Genomic DNA, 19,373 nt, shown 5'->3' on the forward strand with positions numbered 1-19,373 from the left:
GAAAATAAGGCTTTGCTATATATATATCAATTTGTATTATCAGAAAAAATAGCAGATGGAAGGTTTTAAGTTTTCAAGAGCTCTAAATTGCTCTATATAGTTAGTTCTGAACCAGCATCAATCCTTTCACCTGGTTTACATATAGAATCATATATAAAGGTTACAGTGCAGAAGGTGGCCATTTGGCCCATCAAGTCCCTGTCAGCTCTCTGCATGAATAATTCACCTTGTCCCACTCCCCAGACTTTTCTCTGTAGCTCTGCAATTTTTTCCTTTCTGATAATTCTCTTTTGAAAGCCTTGATTGGATCTGCCTCCACCACACTCTCAGACAGTGCATTCCAGATCCTAAACACTCACTGCGTAACATTTTTTCCTCTTGTCGCTGTTGCTTCTTTTGCCAATCACCATAAATCAGTGTCCTCTGCCCTTTCGCCAATGGAAGCAGTTTCTCCCTCTCTACTCTGTCCAGACCCCTCGTGATTTTCAATACCGCTATCAAATCTCTAATCTTCTCCAAGGAGAACAGCCTCAGGTATAAGGTAACAAGTAATAAAAATGACAGTGCAAACACAACATTAACCAGGTTGGAATGTCCTATTAATAACCACAAAAACATGCCACATTCACCACAAATGTTCTTATTGAAAAAATACTAAAAGCGTTGGAAGTACATAGCAGCCCAGTGTAAAACTGGGTTAGCATTTTGAGGTTGAGGCTTTTTACAGCTTAAGAGTTAAAGGTCCAACCCAATGCATTAACTTATCTTTAATTCTTTCCATATTCCATCAACAGTTGTTTTTATTCTTCATGTCCAACATTTATTCTTTTACAAAAGTGCAGTGATTTATCGGGATTGCAGACATGCTCAATCATTGAGTTACATAAGCAGAATTACATAAGCAGAGTTACATAAGCAGAATTTTACAGACAAGTTTCTAATAAATGACTGCAGGAGTTTAACTGTGTAATGTGTAAAGATGTGTAAAAAGTAAATGTGTCTCAATCGGGCACCAATGTTAGCAAACTCAAAGACAACCTAATTTATTTTGTCCTGTCTTCTCAACTGAAAAGAACAGAGATAGAGGAAAAATAAAATATCTAAACAGGAGTTAAATACTTTTCAATTAAAACAAAATCAAACTGTTCATTAGATTACTGAACAGGATGAAACCCTCAAACAATGTAAGCTTTCAATTCCATATTGATTTGTATCTTTTCTTTGTTCATCTAATTCATGTTCTAATGATCATCCAAATTCACCACATCCTGCAATGCCTCGTTTTAAGCTGATACATTCTTTAGAAAGCTATAATATACAGAGAGGAAGGGTGGTGACACCGCAGCTGCAATTTTGCAGCCTATGCTCCCATCTGACAAGGCTCCATGCAGGAAGTGGCGCCTCACAAGTTGGTTTTAAAACATAAACACTGACTTATATGACAGTAGCTATACAAGGTGCAGTCTCGGAGGGGAGGCTTAGCCTGCACACACTGTATATTGGAAAGTAAGGCCTCCTCTGTGCACTATCTGCTTTCTGATCGGGAAACAGTGTACAACATGAACCTAAGTTTCCAATGGATGGTCACAGTGTGTGAAGCTACCTGTTGCAGGTGCAAAGTTAGCAAATGACCACTGTAGTATTATCTAACTCATAGCCTTGGTGCCCAGCTTTTTCACATTCTGTTTTTAGGTTGGAATATTACTCAAGTTTGGCTCTTGTAGTCCATTGATGTCATTTGAACTTCTCCTTTATGCTTTAGTTAACATAAGTCAGCTAAGTGTCACAGACTGTGCAGCAGGTAAAGCAGGTTTAATCTGCTACCAGTTTCTATGAGCAGGCACCATAAGCAGCTAATTGTTTAAATTTTAGTACAATGCTCACTTTCTTCAGAGAAAGTCACATTTATCAATGGCCCCTGAACACCCAGCAGAAATGTGGCTTCACACCGAGCCAGAGTTGCTCTGCGTCCACAACAAACTCAAAGCCATGGTGACACTGCTGGCTTCATTCTTACATCACCCTTGCCTTTTGTGCAGCCAAGTGTCAGATCAAAACCTGATCAACACACTAATGTGCACCCAAAACTGTTGCCTATCAACACAAAAGGGACAGTTTAAACTGCAGGTTAAAACTACCACTGTGCACTTCACTGCCATATTTCTAAAAGGAATCAAAAGGATCTGGTTGGCTAGAACAATGTTTATTAGTAATAGTGAAGGAACATGAAGGAATCAGGAGGCAAAACCTTCTCAGGTGCCAAACCCTTCTGATCCTGGACACCTTTCTGTTCTGAGTGGTTAATTTTCACACTATCCAGATGTTTAATGACATAGCAGCAGAGTTCTGAAATTAACATTTTGCAGGATGTTAAAAAATGTAATTGAATATGGAAACTAGATGAATGGGCAAGAGCCATGGTGTAGGAATTTCCAACTATTGGAAGAGCGGAAGAGACAAGAAGGGGGTAATGAAAATAAAAAGACACTGGGAACAGGCAGCAGGTCAGGCAGGCATCTGTGGAGAGAAACGGAGTTAACGTTTCAGGTCAATGACCTTTCACAGCCTGACCTGCTTTTATTTCAGATTTCCAGCATCCACAGTATTTTGCTTTTGGACAACGAGGGGGTAATATGCGTGAGTGTAAATGAGTAATGTCGGATGCCCGTTATACACATCTCCCGATTTTCACTTCCATTTGGGAGGGATATATAAAACTCAGTTAATCCAGTATCATGGTCTTTACAATATCGCCCAACATCACTATAACACCCATTTTTAAGTTCAATAAGAGTGGTTATATAATACCAAGCGTAGATTATAGAAGCCCTTAGCTTATAGAAGGGAGGGACGGAGGAGGCAGATCAGGGTTTCAGGTACTGAGAAACAATGTGTCACAATGGGAAAATGTGTCATATTTGAACAGTGAGCATGCAGGAAGAAGGTGTTAGAGATAGTACAATGGTCTTATTAAGAATGGACAGCATCTTTACAAATAGGATACAAATCAAATTCTTACATTATTATTCTATATAATTGGACTTTATAGTCCTATGATAACTAATCAGTCTTAATGTGAATTTCATAGCACTGGAAAATAAGAAAAATAAGATGTTCAGTTAACGTGATGGAATTTTGAGATACTTTTCCCCTGGAGATTTTTTTTTAATTATTCGGCTTGTACGGAGAAGAGAAAAGATCTCGAACCTCCAATTTGATTATAGCTTTGTAATTCACATTTGACATTGTAGCTGAAACTTCCATTCCCTCTTTATTGAGTTGCAGTGCTGTATTTCCTCTGCCAATGGCAGTTTTGGTGAAGGAACTAGATTCATGCAGTTGTGTGTACATCTTATTGTACAAATTTCGATCAGTCATTGTTTTGGTGTCAGGAATGTGCAGAGCGAACTCGGTGTTGTATTTGATGCAGTCAAGGGGATTGGAAAACAGAAGGGAGATCTGGTGATCCCCAAAGACATAGCTGAGGACCCCAACGGTGCCATAGAATGAGAATGGGGTCTTGATGAACACACACATTCCTTTCTTGCCCTTGTGTATAGTAGGTGGTGGTGGACTTTGTACAACACCGCATTCAGCATATGTCCTGCAAAATGGAATGTAGAATATGGATGAATATCACAAACCATTTAAAAAAAATGTTGATAAAATTTCCCACTGCAGTTTCTCTCAAAGGAAACAGAAAGAACAATTTGCATTATATATGACTTTTCACATCCTAAGGACTTTCCAAAGCACTTTACAGCTAATGAAGTACTTTTTTGAAGTGCAGTCATTGCAGTCAAATAGAAAATCATGGCCGCTAATTTGCACACAGCAAGATCCCACAAACAGCAAGGTAATAATGACCAGATAACCTGCTTTACTGATTGAAGACTAAATATTGGCAAGGAGATTGGGAGAACTCCTTTGCCATGGGAAGTTTTTCATCCATATTTTTAAGATAAATTTATTTTTCTGTTTCTCCCAAACTTAGAAAGGTAGGCCATACCTCACTCTATAGATAAATCACTGTTGAGTGTGCTACAATGACCAGTACAATCCCAGATTTTATCCTTGATCTGTGCAAAATTACCTTAACTGATCCAAGGCAGCAGTTGAGGTAATACGGTTGGCTCACTAAAAATCGAAGAGGAAAACATTAGCCAGGATTTCTGCTCCTGGTCATGTTCAAATTCCTGTTAGAAAATGTGCATGTGGCAAGAACAAAGTTAGTTTGACTGCGATGCCCTTGCACTAGGCCTTTCTGAGTGAGTAGGTTGTGGGTTCAAACCTTACCTCAGGACTTGAGCATATATCAAGTAGGTATAATGGGCACTTTAATGATCCTACTATAGACTAGAATAGTAATAGTGTAAAGGTTAGAGAAGGAGGCGAGTTTCTGAAATGTATTCAGGAGAATTTTCTAGATCAGTATGTTTGCAGTCCAACATAAAAGGAAGCTTTGCTGGATCTAGTTCTGCGGAATGAGGTGGGTCAAGTGGATCAAGTGTCAGTAGGAGGTCATATAGGAGCCAGTGACCATAGCATCATAAAGTTTAGGTTAGCTATGGAAAAGGACAAGGATCAATCCACTGTAAATGTTATTATTTGGAGGTGGGCCAATATCAATGGGGCGAGAGCAGATTGGACCCAGGTAAATTAGAATCAAAGATTGGCAGACAAAACTGTATTGAAGAATGAGCTGCCTTTAAAAGAGGGTACAGACAGCAGGGGATGAAAGGTAGGACAAACAAAGCCAAAGCTCCCTGCATGATGAAAGAGACAGAGAGTAAGATGAAGCAGAAAAAGGAGGCATATGACAGATGTCAAGTTGATAATACAAGTAAGAACTAGGGTGAATATAGAGAGGAAGCGAAAAAAGGAAAAAGTGAAGCAGACAGCAGAAGAGGAGACTGGCAGTTAACACAAAAGGGAATCCAAAAGGCTTCTATAAGCATTTAAAAAGTAGAAGGGTGATAAAAGGAGGGATGAGGCCGATTAGGGATCAAAAAGGGGATTTACACATGGAGGGAGAGAGCATGGTTGAGGTACTAAATGAATATTTTGCATCAGATGTCAGACTCTTGTTCAAAAAAGGATGCAAGGATAAGCCCAACAGCTATAGGCCAGTCAGTTTAACCTTGGTGGTGGGAATGCTTTCAGAGATGATAATCTGAGAAAAAAGTAACAACCACCTGGATAAATTTGAATTAAAATTGGATTAATTAAGGAAGGCCAGCACAAATCTGTTAAAGGTCATTTTTTTTTAAACTATTTTGATTGAGTTTTTTGATGCACCAAATCATTGCTCTGCTGTCATCTTTCTCGACTATTGTGCACAATCAGCTGCTGCATTTGCCAACTGAATAAGAGTTGCTTTAAGAGCTTTGAGATAGAGGGAGTTGCAATTCTTCCCTATACCTAATTACTCTCCAATGACTCCCTGCTGGAAATTTGGTTGAACTGGAAATCAGCCGGCTGCCATTTAGTGACTAGGTTCAGGTGACAAGAATAATCGCTCAAGCAAAATATTAAAGAGATGTCAACACATAATCAACCCAAAGTGCTCAACAAAGGTAAGGCAATCCAAGAGGGAAAGTAATGTATTTAAAAATAAACTGAATAACTGGCTTCGAAAATGTACATTTTATAAATTTATAACCAGAAAAGTAGTTCAGATTCCTTATTATAAATGAACATTACTGTAATCAATTGGCCACATTTGTAGAAATGTAGTGGTACCAGGTTTACATAGGAGCATAGGGCTTAGAAGCTGAAGTAAAATAAATCAATGACCCTGTTCTCTGGGGGAAGCGAATTCCACAGACTAACACCCCTCAAGCAAAAAAAAAGTCTCCTCATCTCCATCTTAAAAGGGAGATCTCTTTTTCTTAAACTGTGTCCTTGAGTTCTAGTCTCTCCTAAAAGGTGAAACATCCTTTCAGCATCCACCCTGTCAAGTCCCCTCAGGATCCTATATGTTTCAATAAGATCACCTCTCATTCTTCTAAACTCCAAAGGGTATAGGCTAGCAGCCTTGTTGTTTGCATACAATTCTGCATGTTTGTAAACAGGGTGTAACTAGAATGGAATAACACAATTTCTAATTACATCTGCCACAACAGCACTGAACTTAGAGAATGCAGAGGGAGGGGGGTGGAGGGGAGAACAAAGTACAAGGGGCAGAAATCAGTCTTGTGTGACATTGAATCAGCCACCTGCTAAACTCCTCATCCAATAACTCAGCTCCAGTGAAGTCAAGCTGACCTGAATATTGATTCCCTCCCCTTTTGTGCCACCTTCCAAGCTGAATTTCTCTCTCAATTATTCATGCTGCACTTTCTATTATTGGTACTAACTTCCACCCACACATTAAGGGGCTGACTTTGACTCTAATGTGAATATTCCCAGAGTCACATATCCATGTTTTCTTTCCTCTTAGATTTCCCCCTACCCTGACTCCTCTGTCAAGCATTTAAGACTCCAGCTGCTGCCAATCCTGCTCTCCATTGCCTGGTCAAACAATAACAATAGCTGGTTTCTGCTAGGCTTGAAGAGGGATGAGGTACCTCAGTTGTTAGCCTGACTTATAAGGCAGCAAAGTTCTGAAGAAATGTTCAACTCTCTACACAGATGCTAACAGATCTGCATATTTTCAATGACTTTTTTGTGTTTAATACAATTTGTGTTCAATACAAGAATTTGGACATTTTTTTCTCCTTTATGTTTTTAGAGTTGCGGACTGGCTGCCAAGAAACAGCAAACAGGCTTCAATTCTGAACCCTGCCCCTTCATGCTCAGCTCAAACCCTGGCCTAAGATTCCATCAAACCACCTAATGCCCAGTTCACACTCCCCCACCAACATCCCATTCAATCCCCTCATGCCCAGCTCACACACACCCACCAACATTCCATCAGACCCCCTCCTGCTCAGCTCACACACCCACCAATGTCCCATCAGACCCCATCGTGCCCAGCTCACACACCCACCAATGTCCCATCAGACCCCCCCATGCCCAGCTCACACACCCCCCCCCCACCAATGCCACATCAAACCCCCTCATGCCCAGCTCACACGCACCCACCAACATCCCATCAAACCCCTTCATGCCCAGCTCACACGCACCCACCAACATCCCATCAAACCCCTTCATGCCCAGCTCACACACACCCGCCAACATCCCATCAAACCCCTTCATGCCCAGCACACACGCACCCACCAACATCCTATCAAACCCCTTCATGCCCAGCTCACACACACCCACCAGCATCCCATCAGACCCCCCTCATGCCCAGCCCCACCAAACCTGTCATGATAATGAAGGAAAAACCAAATTGCATCTGGAAATATTGGACTTTAAAAATAAAACCTGAGTTTTTAAAAAATACACACAAGACACTGGCTGGAAAACTGCAGAGTGACTCCCTAAGAGGTAATGGAACCCCACCCTGTTGCCAGACAAGGTGCTTCTAAAGACATCCAGAAACTAATTGCTCCCTCCGGCAGAGACAATGGGACATAATGGGAGATGAATAACATCTCATCAAGAAATCCTGTGAAAAATGCTCAGCCAGATTTGTGGATGTGCTTCCCACTTGGAGTATACAAAGAAGGGGTTAAAAGTGAGCTAAAAAGCTGCCCTGGTGTCTGTCTGTTGGTGAGTGTTCTGAGAGAGAGCAAGTGCTAGAAGTTTGATTCAAAAGTAACAGCCACATACAATACCCCTGCAAATCACCATTTTGCAGATATCCCAATCTTTCTCCCTCTCTACCAAATTCAACCTACTAGAACTTCGAAACTGACTATTCGTCTATCGGAGTCAACTCTACTGGACCCTCAAAACTGACTATCCCCCCACCGAATTCAATTTTACTGGAATCTCGAATCACAATGGCTGCAGCGCTCAAGCAGCTACTCCCCACAAGTCAAGGACTGTTCCATATACCTTTTTAAAATTATGTATGTTATATTCACTTACTTCAAATTAAATTCTTACTTTTAACCTGTATGACCGTATATGCAGGTGTTTTATCTTTTCTCGCCTTTATTGGTTAATGAACTTACTTTTATCTTTAACTCAAGAAAGTCTGATCAAGTTGGCTCCTTCAAAGCAGGAACAATTTGATCTGGGAAAAAGGTATCTGAGGAGGGATCCTTTTTAGATTAATTCTTGTTGTAACCAACAGAAGTGGGGGAGAGCTGAATAAAGACAGGGAGCCAGTTCATCCCTCTTCACCCAGGGCATAACAATTGAGGGGTCTTGCCTGGATCAACAACTTTGGGGAACCTCACCTAGGAGTGAGTCGTAACAAACTGGAACGCTTGTCTGGGATTTGAACAACTTGGGGCTCGGAGTCTGGAATATTTTTTCCCAGAATGAAATGAACGAATTAGACCAGGGAAAGTAAATTGTCCTTATGAAATCAATTTTTTGGAAACTGTAAAACGACTTTCTTGAGTCTATATAACTGAAGGTGTTAAAATGTCCACTTTTGATGCCAGTACCTTTCTAGCAGAACCAGAAGCAGTTACTTTTGAGGATCTAAACGTGCTGTCCCTCGAACGAGTTAATGAGGCATTTAGGATTAGAATGTTGGTAGAAAGCCAGAAAACATGAAATTGTCAAAGAGGTGGCCAATGGTCTACAGGTGTAAATTACGGATGACGAAATGGATAGCATAGCAGTAGAGAGATTAAAATTGGAGAATTGGAAATCAGGATTTCAGGAGAGAGAAAAGGAAAGGGAATTTCAGGAAAGGGCACGAAAGGAAGAAGGAGAATTTCAGGAGAGAGAAAAGAGGGGAAAGGGAGTTTCAACTAATGCAGCTTGAACTGAGGAGTAGGTATCCGCTGGGTCGCTTGAAGATACCACTAGCTCGGACTTAAGGATTGAGGCAGCCCGGTTTGCTCATCTAATCCCTAAGTTTGACGAAGCAGAGGTGGAAGCCTTCATTATATCTTTCGAGTGGTTATCACAGCAGTTAAAGTGACCAGTCCAACAGTGGTCCCTATTACTGCAGAGTACGCTTTCAGGGAAAGCTGACGAGGTTTACTCCCTCCTGCCTGAGGAAAGTGTCACTGACCATCAGGCAGTAAAAAGGGCTTTATTAAGGGCGTGCCAGTTAGTGCCAGAGGTGTACCATCAGGAATTTCGTATCCTCAGGAAACGGCCTGACCAGGCGTACCTGGAATTTGAAAGCATTAAGCAACTTGCTTTTGACCAGTGGATGCAGGCACTTCAAACAGAAGCCACTTACAAATAATTCTCCTTGAGGAGTTTAAAAACTCCCTACTCTTTCCAATAAGAACACACCTAGAGGAGCAGGGGTAACAGGTGCCAGGCAGGCAGCCACACTGGCCAACAATTATGAGTTGATCCACAAACCCTTGTACCAGAAGACACCCCTCCCAGGTCAACCCCAACCAATTGGGAAGGACAGATGGTGGGGGAGAGAGATAGGAAACTGAACACCCATGGGTGAGAGAGAAATTCTGGGGGCCCTCCTCAGGACAGAAAGGGTGAGCTGAGTTGAAAAGTGAGGCCAAGAAGCCCGTGCGTTTTAACTGTCGAAAGGTAGGGCATGTCTGGGCCAACTGCTGGAGGCTACGGGAAAGACCGGTGGGATTTATCGGGGCCCATAACCTCTATGCAGAGAATGGGAGTCAGTCTGAGGGCATAGCAGACCAGGCTACGGCTCTGACTGCTGCTGCAAATCCCTGTAGGAGCACTCCTGAGAGTGCGGATGAGGTTAAACGAATCTATCCGGGTTACCGGGATTTTGTATCCAAAGGAAGGGTGGCCACATTTCCCCAGCGTGCGACGAGTAAGCCTGTAGTGACACTGAGGGAAACAGGGGCCAGCCAGACCCTACTAGAAAACCCTAAAGAGATGACAAATAAACCTTCCTTGATAGCAGCCCAGCAAGCTGACCCACAGTTAAAAACATTAGCTCAGACTGCTCACAATGAGGCCAAGGCAGAAGCATTCCCTGAATGCTACTACATTAAAAATGAGGTGCTGATGAGGAAATGGAGACCCCTCACAGACCTGCAAATGAGGAGTCGACAGTGATCCACCAGGTAGTGGTGCTGCCGAGGTACCATGGGGAAATCTTGTAGCTAGCTCACGAAATTCTGATGGCTGGGCATGTCTGTATATGCAAAACCCAAGCCTGCATCAGCCAGCATTTTTACTAGCCGCACCTCCACAGGTACGTAGTAAGGTTTTGCAGAATCTGCCACACATGCCAGGTTATGGGGAAACTCCCACCTGCAATATGACCTGCACCCATGATTCCCATGCCAGCCTTTGGGAAATCATTCAGCAAAGTGTTAGTGGATTGTGTGGGGTCCCTAACCAAAACAAAAGGGGGCCACAGGTATATCCTCACCATCGTGGATATGCCTACCCATTTCCCAGAGGCAGTTCCCCTGGGAACCATATCTGCCAAAACAGTGGTGAGGGAATTGGCCCAATTCTCTACCAGGTATTGTCTACCTACCGAGATCCAGCCAGATCAGGGCTCAAATTTCATGTCCGGGATATTCCAGGAAGTCATGGGTAACCTGGCGTGACCCAACTGAAGTCTTCAGCCGCAGGGGGACTAGAGCAGTACCACCAAACCCTAAAAACAATGATCAGGGCAGACTGCCACAAGTACCCCCATGACTGGGATAAAAGACTAGGTTTCCGTCTGTTCGCTACCAGGGACTCACCCAATGAGTCCATCAGGTTTATTCCGTTCAAATTAGCTTACAGGCACCAAGTGGGAGGGCCTCTGAAAATAATAAAGGAGAAGTCTTTCGAGCAGATGGAGGAGCTCTCCATTTTGGATTACGTAGCCGTGTTCTGGGAACAGCTCATGACAACCTGCAAGGTGGCCTGAGAGCATTTGAAAATTTTCCAGGTGGCTATGAGAAAACAGGCCGACAGACATGCCAAGACCTGAACGTTTCAGCCAGGAGCCGACGCGTTAGTGCTCCTACCAATGCCAGGTGAACCCTTACAGGCCCAGCTCAGTGGCCTGTCCAGAGTAGCAAAGCAATTTGGGGAAGTGAACTATCTAATTGAGGCCCCAGATTGGGGGAAAAAGCAAAGGCTATGTCATGTCAACATGATAAAGCAATATCACAATCGAGAAGGAGACAGCAAGTAACGGTCTGTCTCGTTGCCTCCGGCCTGGAGGAGGAGGGTAGCAGTGGGGATGAATTGCAGGGAGATGTGGGTGAGGCCCACATTGAACCCCCCACTGCCCAGCTAACCAATACAGAAATACTAGCCAACTTAGACTCATGGTTCTCCCACTTAGGTGCAGAACAGGGAGCAGACTTGATGAGGCTGCTCACTGCATTTAAAGGCTTATGCAGAGACAAGCCAGGCTGCACCACACTAGCTCTACATGATCTGGACGTGGGAGAGGCCCCTCCCACAAGGCAACAACCCTATCGTGTAGGCCCAGAGAAGCTGGTCCAAGCCCAGGAGGAGATTAACCACATGCTGGAGTACCGACTAATAGAGCCTAGCAGCAGTGGCTGGAGCTCCCCATGTGCTTGTGCCCAAGCTGGGCAGCTCCACAAGGTTCTGCATTGACTCCCGAAAAGTTAATGCAGTGACCCGAGCTGACTCCTACCCGATACGTCGGCTGGAAGAGTGGGTAGATAGGGCAGGTAAAGCACCCTATATCACGAAGATATATTTACTCAAAGGATACTGGCAAGTTCCTTTGACAGCCCGTGTGAAGGAAATTTCCACCTTTGTAACTCCAGACGGATTATACTAGGGTTGGGTTATGCCCTTCAGACTCCAAAAGGCCCTGGCTACCTTCCAAAGGTTGATGAAGCAGGTAGTGGCAGGCTTGTCCAACTGCGTCATGTACATGGACGACCTCCTAATGTATAGCGACACCTGGGAAAACCAGGTAGAGCAACAGGATAGCCCTATTCCAAAGAGAACAGTCAGCTGACCTGGTGGTCAATCTCACAAAGAGCGAGTTCGCTAAGGCTAATGTGGCCTATCTAGGACGCATAGTAGGTCAAGGAAAGATACTGCCCATGGCAGCTAAGGTACAAGCCGTAGCCCAGCTCCCCATTCCCAACACAAAACAGGAAATCATGAGGCCCTACCACAAGTTCATCCCAAACTTTAGCACAGTAGCCTCCCCACTGACAAACCTACTACTGAAAAAAGCAAAGGTAGTGAGAACCGAGAAATGCCAGACAGCTTTCGAAAAGCTGAAGGCCATTTTATTAGGTAAGCCCATGCTTGCAGCCACCGACTTTAATTAGGCATTCGAAGTACCCATTGATGCAATTGATATCGGGGTAGGGGCTGTTCTCCTACAAGAGGACGAATCCGGAATACAGAGACCAATCGGGTACTTCTCTAAAAAGCTCAACAAACAACAGAAATGGTACTCCACAGTAGAGCAGGAGACCCTCGGTTTATTACTGGCCCTCAGACACTTTGAGATATACGTCCGAAATGGGTACAGAGAGACCACAGTCTATACCGACTGCAATCCATTAACTTTTGTGGGAAGGTTTAAGACCCAGAGTGCCAGGTTATTCCACTGGAGTTTGTTCCTCCAGCCATTCTACTTAAAAATCACCCACATTCCTGGGAAATCAAATGCGATTGCGGTTGCCCTGTCTAGAACTTAAAAGAGCCTAGTTAGAACCAGAAAAGATAAATTGACCATTGCTAAAAGAATGAATGTGTGTATGAGAGTGTTTTGTTGTTTACAAGTTTTTCCCTTTTTTGTAAGAAATGAGAATGAATTTCATTTCATTCCAGGGAGGAGGGGAGGCGTCATGATAATGGAGGAAAAACACCGAATTGCATCCGGAAATATTGGAATTTGAAAATAAGACCTGAATTTTTTAAAATGCACACAAGCCACTGGTTGGAATATTGCAGGGTGACTCCCCAAGAGGTAATGGAACCCTACCCTATTGCCAGACAAGGTACTTCTAAAGACATCCAGAAACTAATTGCTCCCTCAGGTAGAGACAATGGGACATAATGGGAGATGAGTATCATCTCATCAAGAAACCCTGTGAGCAATGCCCAGATAGATTTGTGAATTCGCTTCCTACTTGGAACATACAAAGGAGGGGTTAAAAGTGAGTTGAAAAGCTGCTCCAGTGTTTGGCTGTTGGTGGGTGTTGAGAGAAAGCAAGTGCTGGAAGTTTGACTCCGAAGTAACAGCCACACACAGAACCCCTGCAAAGCACCAATTTGCAGGTATCCCGATCTCTCTCCCTCTCTACCGAATTCAACGCTACTGGAACCTTGAAACTGACTCTTTATCTACCAGAATCAATTCTACAGGAATCTCAAATCGCAATAGCCACAACACTCAAACACCTACTCCCCACGAGTCAAGGGCTGTTCCGTACACCTTTTAAAAAAATTATATACATTACTTCAAGCTAAATTCTTACTTTAACCTGTATGACCGTATACACGTGTTTTATCTTTTCTTGCCTTTAGTAGTTAATAAACTTACTCTTACCTTTAACTCAAGAAAGTCTGATCAAATTGACTCCTTCAAAACCAGAACGATTGGGTCTGGGGAAAAAGGTATCCGCGAAAGGGATTCTCTTTAGGTTAAATCTTGTTGCGACCAACAGAATGGGGTGCGCTGAATAAAGACAGGGAGCCAGTTCACCCCTCCTCACCTGGGGCATAACGATTTGGGGGGGTCCCAGCCAGACGGTGACAAACTGAGGGGTCTGGATCAACAAGTTTGGGGAACCTCACCTGGGGATGGCTCGTAACACACCCCATCAAATCCCCTCATGCCCAGCTCACACATCCCCACCCACACCTCAAGTCCCCTCATGCCCAGCCCACACTCCCAAACATCCCATCGGTCCCCTTCATGCCCAGCTCAACAACCCCCCCCCCCCCCCCCCATCCCCCCCAACCCCCGCCACCCACCCAACCAACTAACGTTGTATCAAAATCCTTCATTCCCAGCTCTCACTCCCCAATCCTCCACTACCTACTGTGATGGATTCAATTAAGTCGATAGAAACAGTGGTGGAGAGGTCGACAGACAACTAAATAAGCAGATCGAAGGTAGATGAACAAACTGACGGGCAGATAGAATCATTCAGCAAACATTTTCATTTAAGAATTATATAAATCTCTGCCAACTATTTAAGGTAGAATTGGTCTGGTCACCGATCTACCCTAGGCCAGCAGATAGTGGCTTATACTTTACAGCCCAAGCAGGGACAAGAGAAAGCTCGACATGTATAACTCCGGTGAATAGGATAATTATATCACGAAACAAAAACAGAATTACCTGGAAAAACTCAGCAGGTCTGGCAGCATCGGCGGAGAAGAAATCAGTTAACGTTTCGAGCCTTCATGGCCCTTCGGCAGAGCTGAAGCATAGTTAGGAGAAAGGAGAAATATAAACTGGTTTAAGGTGGGGGTGGGTGGGAGAGAGACGTTGAGGGTGTGGTGATTGTGGAGATAAGCAGTGATAGGAGAAGATAATCAAAAGATGTCACAGACAAAAGGGTCAAAGAGGCTTCAAGAAATGCCCTCTTTGAAGAAGTACGGTTCTGTCCTCCGACAGGATTTCCGACTGTCTCTTCTGCCCTGCTCACCTTCATTGCTTTCCATTTCTCTCCTGGTGTTTGACAAGGTGTTTACTAAAACCCGCTTTCACAGCCATATCTCCTTTCTCAGTGACTCTCTCCGTCTCCGACTCACCCCACGTGGATTTCAACTGAAATTCCATCCCTCTTGTTTCGAACCCACCCAGGATTACAGGTATCTCCGGGACATAAAATGTTTCTCGGACTGCTGTTCCCATCGCATTCTGAGATCCACACTCAGTGTCATGCGCGGCCATATGAACACACTCGACCTCTCCCTCCAGCAGCACCGCCGCACCCTTTTTCAAAGCTGCGCGTGCCCCCAGTTTCATTTTATTCTTCGCCTCATCCGTCGCCTCAACAACTTTTTCTCTTTCTCTCAAGTGCTAAGGAACGCAAGCTCCAACAACTCATCGACACCAACACCCATCTGGGACCCTCCACCCCTGCTTGTCCCTCCGTTCTCACCCCATCTTCCAATCCCAGCCCCAGCCGCGTATTCACTATACCCCCTGACCTTCCCCTCTCTGATGCTGAACGTTCAGTGCTCAGCAAAGGATTTAGTTTCATACCCTTACGCCCTCATCTCAATGAATTTCGGGCTCGGCATGATGCTGAACTCTTCTTCCGCCGTCTTCGTCTCCGTGCTCACTTCTTTGGGCAGGAGTCCTCTCCCCGTTCAACGGATCCTTTTACCCACCTCCAATACTCTCCCTCCACTTGGACCCCTCCCTCGGGATTCTTACCTTCTCTTGATCTTTTCATTGAGAACTGTCGGCGTGACATTAGCCGTCTCAATTTCTCTGCTCCTCTCACCCATTCTAATCTGTCTCTCTCTGAACTCACTGCACTCCGTTCTCTCAGGTCCAACCCCAACATTGTCATCAAACCCGCTGACAAGGGTGGTACTGTTGTTGACTGGCGCATTGACCTCTACCTCGCAGAGGCTGAGCGTCAACTCGCAGACATTTCCTCCTACCTCTCCCTGGACCATGACCCCACCACAGAACATCAAGCCATTGTTTCCAGGACTGTCACTGACCTCATCTCCTCTGGAGATCTTCCTCCCACAGCTTCCAACTTGATAGTCGCCCAACCTCGGACGGCCCGCTTCTACCTTCTACCCAAAATCCACAAACAGAACTGTCCTGGCAGACCGATCGTGTCAGCCTGTTCCTGCCCCACGGAACTCATTTCTTGTTATCTTGACTCCCTTCTCTCTCCCCTTGTCCAGTCCCTTCCCACCTACATCCGTGATTCCTCTGACACCTTACGTCACATCAACAATTTCCAGTTCCCTGGCCCCAACCGCTTCCTCTTCACCATGGATGTCCAATCCCTCTACACCTCCATCCCCCACCAGGATGGTCTGAGGGCCCTTAGCTTCTTCCTTGAACAGAGGCCCCAACAATCCACATCCACCACTACTCTCCTCCGTCTGGCTGAACTTGTTCTCACGCTGAACAATTTCTCCTTTAACTCCTCTCACTTCCTCCAAATAAAAGGTGTGGCTATGGGTACCCGCATGGGCCCCAGCTATGCCTGTCTCTTTATGGGGTATGTGGAACATTCCTTGTTCCAGTCCTACTCCGGCCCCCTCCCACAACTCTTTCTCCGGTACATCGATGATTACTTCGGTGCTGCTTCATGCTCTCGTCGGGACCTGGAAAAATTTATTAATTTTGCTTCCAATCTCCACCCCTCCATCATTTTCACATGGTCCATCTCTGACACTTCTCTTCCCTTCCTTGACCTCTCTGTCTCAATTTCTGATGATAGACTGTCCACCAATATCCATTACAAGCCTACCGACTCCCACAGCTACCTCGACTACAGCTCCTCACACCCCGCTTCTTGTAAAGACTCCATCCCATTCTCTCAGTTCCTTCGCCTCTGTCGCATCTGTTCTGATGACGCTACCTTCAAAAACAGCTCCTCTGACATGTCCTCCTTCTTCCTTAACCGAGGTTTTCCACCCACGGTTGTTGACAGGGCCCTCAACCGTGTCCGGCCCATATCCCGCGCATCCTCCCTCACGCCTTCTCCTCCTTCCCAGAAACATGATAGGGTCCCCCTTGTCCTCACTTATCACCCCACCAGCCTCCGCATTCAAAGGATCATCCTCCGCCATTTCCACCAACTCCAGCATGATGCCACCACCAAACACATCTTCCCTTCACCCCCCCTGACGGCATTCCGTAGGGATCGTTCCCTCCGGGACACCCTGGTCCACTCCTCCATCACCCCCTACTCCTCAACCCCCACTTATGGCACCTCCCCATGCTCACGCAGAAGATGCAACACCTGCCCCTTCACTTCCTCTCTCCTCACCGTCCAAGGGCCCAAACACTCCTTTCAAGTGAAGCAGCATTTCACTTGCATTTCCCCTAACTTAGTCTACTGCATTCGTTGCTCCCAATGCGGTCTCCTCTACATTGGAGAGACCAAACGCAAACTGGGCGACCGTTTTGCGGAACACCTGCGGTCTGTCTGCAAGAAAGACCCAAACCTCCCTGTCGCTTGCCATTTTAACACTCCACCCTGTTCTCTTGCCCACATGTCTGTCCTTGGCTTGCTGCAATGTTCCAGTGAAGCCCAACGCAAACTGGAGGAACAGCACCTCATCTTCCGACTAGGCACTTTACAGCCTTCTGGGCTGAATATTGAATTCAACAACTTTAGATCTTAAACTCCCCCTCCCCCCATCCCCACCCCGTTTCTCCCCCCCCCCCCTTTTTTTTCAATAATTTATATAGATTCTTCTTTCCCCACCTATTTCCATTATTTTTAAAGCTAAAACTAAAACCTTGTTAGTCTTTCCACCCCACCCCCACTAGAGCTGTACTTTGAGTGTCCTGTCTTCCATTCTTAATTAGCACTTTTCTTGGACAAATATCACCACCTTCAACACCTCTTTGATCCTTTTGTCTGTGACATCTTTTGATTATCTGCTCCTATCACGGCTTGCTTATCTCCACAATCACCACACCCTCAACTTCTCTCTTCCCCGCCCCCCCCACCTTAAACCAGTTTATATTTCTCCTTTCTCCTAACTATACTTCAGTTCTGCCGAAGGGCCATGAAGGCTCGAAACGTTAACTGATTTCTTCTCCACCGATGCTGCCAGACCTGCTGAGTTTTTCCAGGTAATTCTGTTTTTGTTAAGGTAGAATTGGTCTGGTCACCGATCTACCCTAGGCCAGCAGATAGTGGCTTATACTTTACAGCCCAAGCAGGGACAAGAGAAAGCTCGACATGTATAACTCCGGTGAATAGGATAATTATATCACGAACTGGTCTCAAACTGCGTTTCGGATTGAGTGCAGTATTACCGAGCTCTCTATACTCACGCTGCTGAACTTAGATCATAATGGAGGCTGCTGTTTGTAAGCTCAATTCCCACAATTATCCTGGAATCAATCGACTTTACCATCTCTTCAATCGAAGTCGCCATTCTGTTAAAACACAAAACACAACTTAACGCTCAAGGCACCATTGTAAATGGGACTAACATATCTCAACAGCAGATTGCAGCAGCTAATTGCAGGGTTAATCACTCACAGTCCAGAGTGGAGAGCCCACTTTCTGCTCTTTCCTCTCCTGCACTTAAACTAGAAAAAAAATGCAAACTGAACAAAAGCATCGAAAAAAACCAGTCCAGATCCACCCATTTCCGGGTTATTCCTGGAACAAACAAACGTACCTTTCACTGATCTATTTGTGGTCATTTTTCTTTATCTTCTTCCCGTTTCGGTTGCTGGTAACAGTGCTGTTGGAGGATTTAGTGGACCATTGATGAAGGTGAGTAGCAGTTCCCAGTTTCTGGGCGCTGCTGCAGAAATTGCTGGCAAGGTGAATAACAAATGGATAAAAGCAAAAAACTGCGGATGCTGGAAATCCAAAACAAAAATAAAAATACCTGGAAGAACTCAGCAGGTCTGACAGCATCTGCGGAGAGGGACACAGTTAACACAACTGTTCTGTTGAAGAGTCATACGGACTCGAAACGTTAACTGTGTTCCTCTCCGCAGATGCTGTCAGACCTGCTGAGTTTTTCCAGGTATTTTTATTTTGAACAACAACGGATCTGGGCAGACCTAAGGCCGTCAGCCGGGAGCCGCACATGCACCTGGTCAGAGCCTGAGGTCCTCAGCTTGTCCGCTTCCTGCAGAAATGCTGTTACAAAGATGCGGCCCTGCAGATTTTATCTTTCATGAAATGAATGGAAAGTGCAGCAAAGTTTAACACTTTCTTGCTGAGTTTCTGTATTATTCTAAATTATAATGCATATAATTATTACAAAGTAATCTATGAAATCTGACCTCTATCTGAATTTGAACTGCGAGGGCTGATAAGACATGTTTGATTTATGGCAAAGTGCAATCTTTTCAAAATACAAGAATGACAATCCAAAATCAATTCAAGCTGCTAAATGACCTAAATTCAACCAATGCATTTAGCCTCCAAGTTCGTTGAGACAACACCTTCCATCTTGATCTCTGGAAGTAGATTAGGTACCACTCAACAGGCACACAAACCTCTGGTATGAATCATAGTACTGTGCAGCCAACTCATTCTCCTGCATTATAATCATTGTCCTATATTTGCCCTCAGCTGTGACTTAATTGATAGCACTCATCCCTCTTGAGTCAGAAAATTGTGGGTTCAAGTCCTACTCCAGATAGAGACTTGAGTGGAAATCTAAGCTGACAGTAGTGCAGTACTGAAGGAGTGTGAAACTTTCAGAGGTGCCCTCTG

At 44.7% G+C, this 19,373-nt stretch overlaps 1 protein-coding gene across 3 annotated transcripts; it reads right to left on the reverse strand.

The window, feature by feature from the left end:
* Positions 1-624: 624 nt before the first annotated feature.
* LOC144683591 (uncharacterized) lies at positions 625-18,633 on the reverse strand. 3 transcript variants are annotated; one of them, XM_078546766.1, is made up of 3 exons: positions 18,319-18,633; positions 17,966-18,070; positions 625-3,604 (listed from the first exon to the last, which is right to left on the reverse strand). In XM_078546766.1, exons 2-3 carry the CDS (start codon positions 18,067-18,069, stop codon positions 3,166-3,168), a joined length of 543 nt encoding a protein of 180 aa, XP_078402892.1. In that variant the 5' UTR covers position 18,070; positions 18,319-18,633; the 3' UTR covers positions 625-3,165. The 3 variants fall into 3 exon arrangements, with proteins under 3 accessions (XP_078402892.1, XP_078402891.1, XP_078402890.1); XM_078546765.1 differs by having other exon boundaries at positions 18,177-18,633; XM_078546764.1 differs by lacking the exon at positions 18,319-18,633 and having other exon boundaries at positions 17,966-18,284.
* Positions 18,634-19,373: the final 740 nt, after the last annotated feature.

Source organism: Cetorhinus maximus, chromosome 8 (assembly GCF_964194155.1).
Source record: "Cetorhinus maximus chromosome 8, sCetMax3.hap1.1, whole genome shotgun sequence".
In the NCBI taxonomy this organism is placed as follows: Eukaryota; Metazoa; Chordata; class Chondrichthyes; order Lamniformes; family Cetorhinidae; genus Cetorhinus; species Cetorhinus maximus.

Excerpts from the sequence above, each read along its gene's own strand:
- LOC144683591 (XM_078546766.1), bottom strand. The coding sequence starts at position 18,069 with ATGGCGACTTCGATTGAAGAGATGGTAAAGTCGATTGATTCCAGGATA. Across the intron at positions 3,605-17,965 it reads TATGATCTAAGTTCAGCAGC|GACATATGCTGAATGCGGTG; the intron begins GTGAGTATAGAG and ends TCCATTTTGCAG.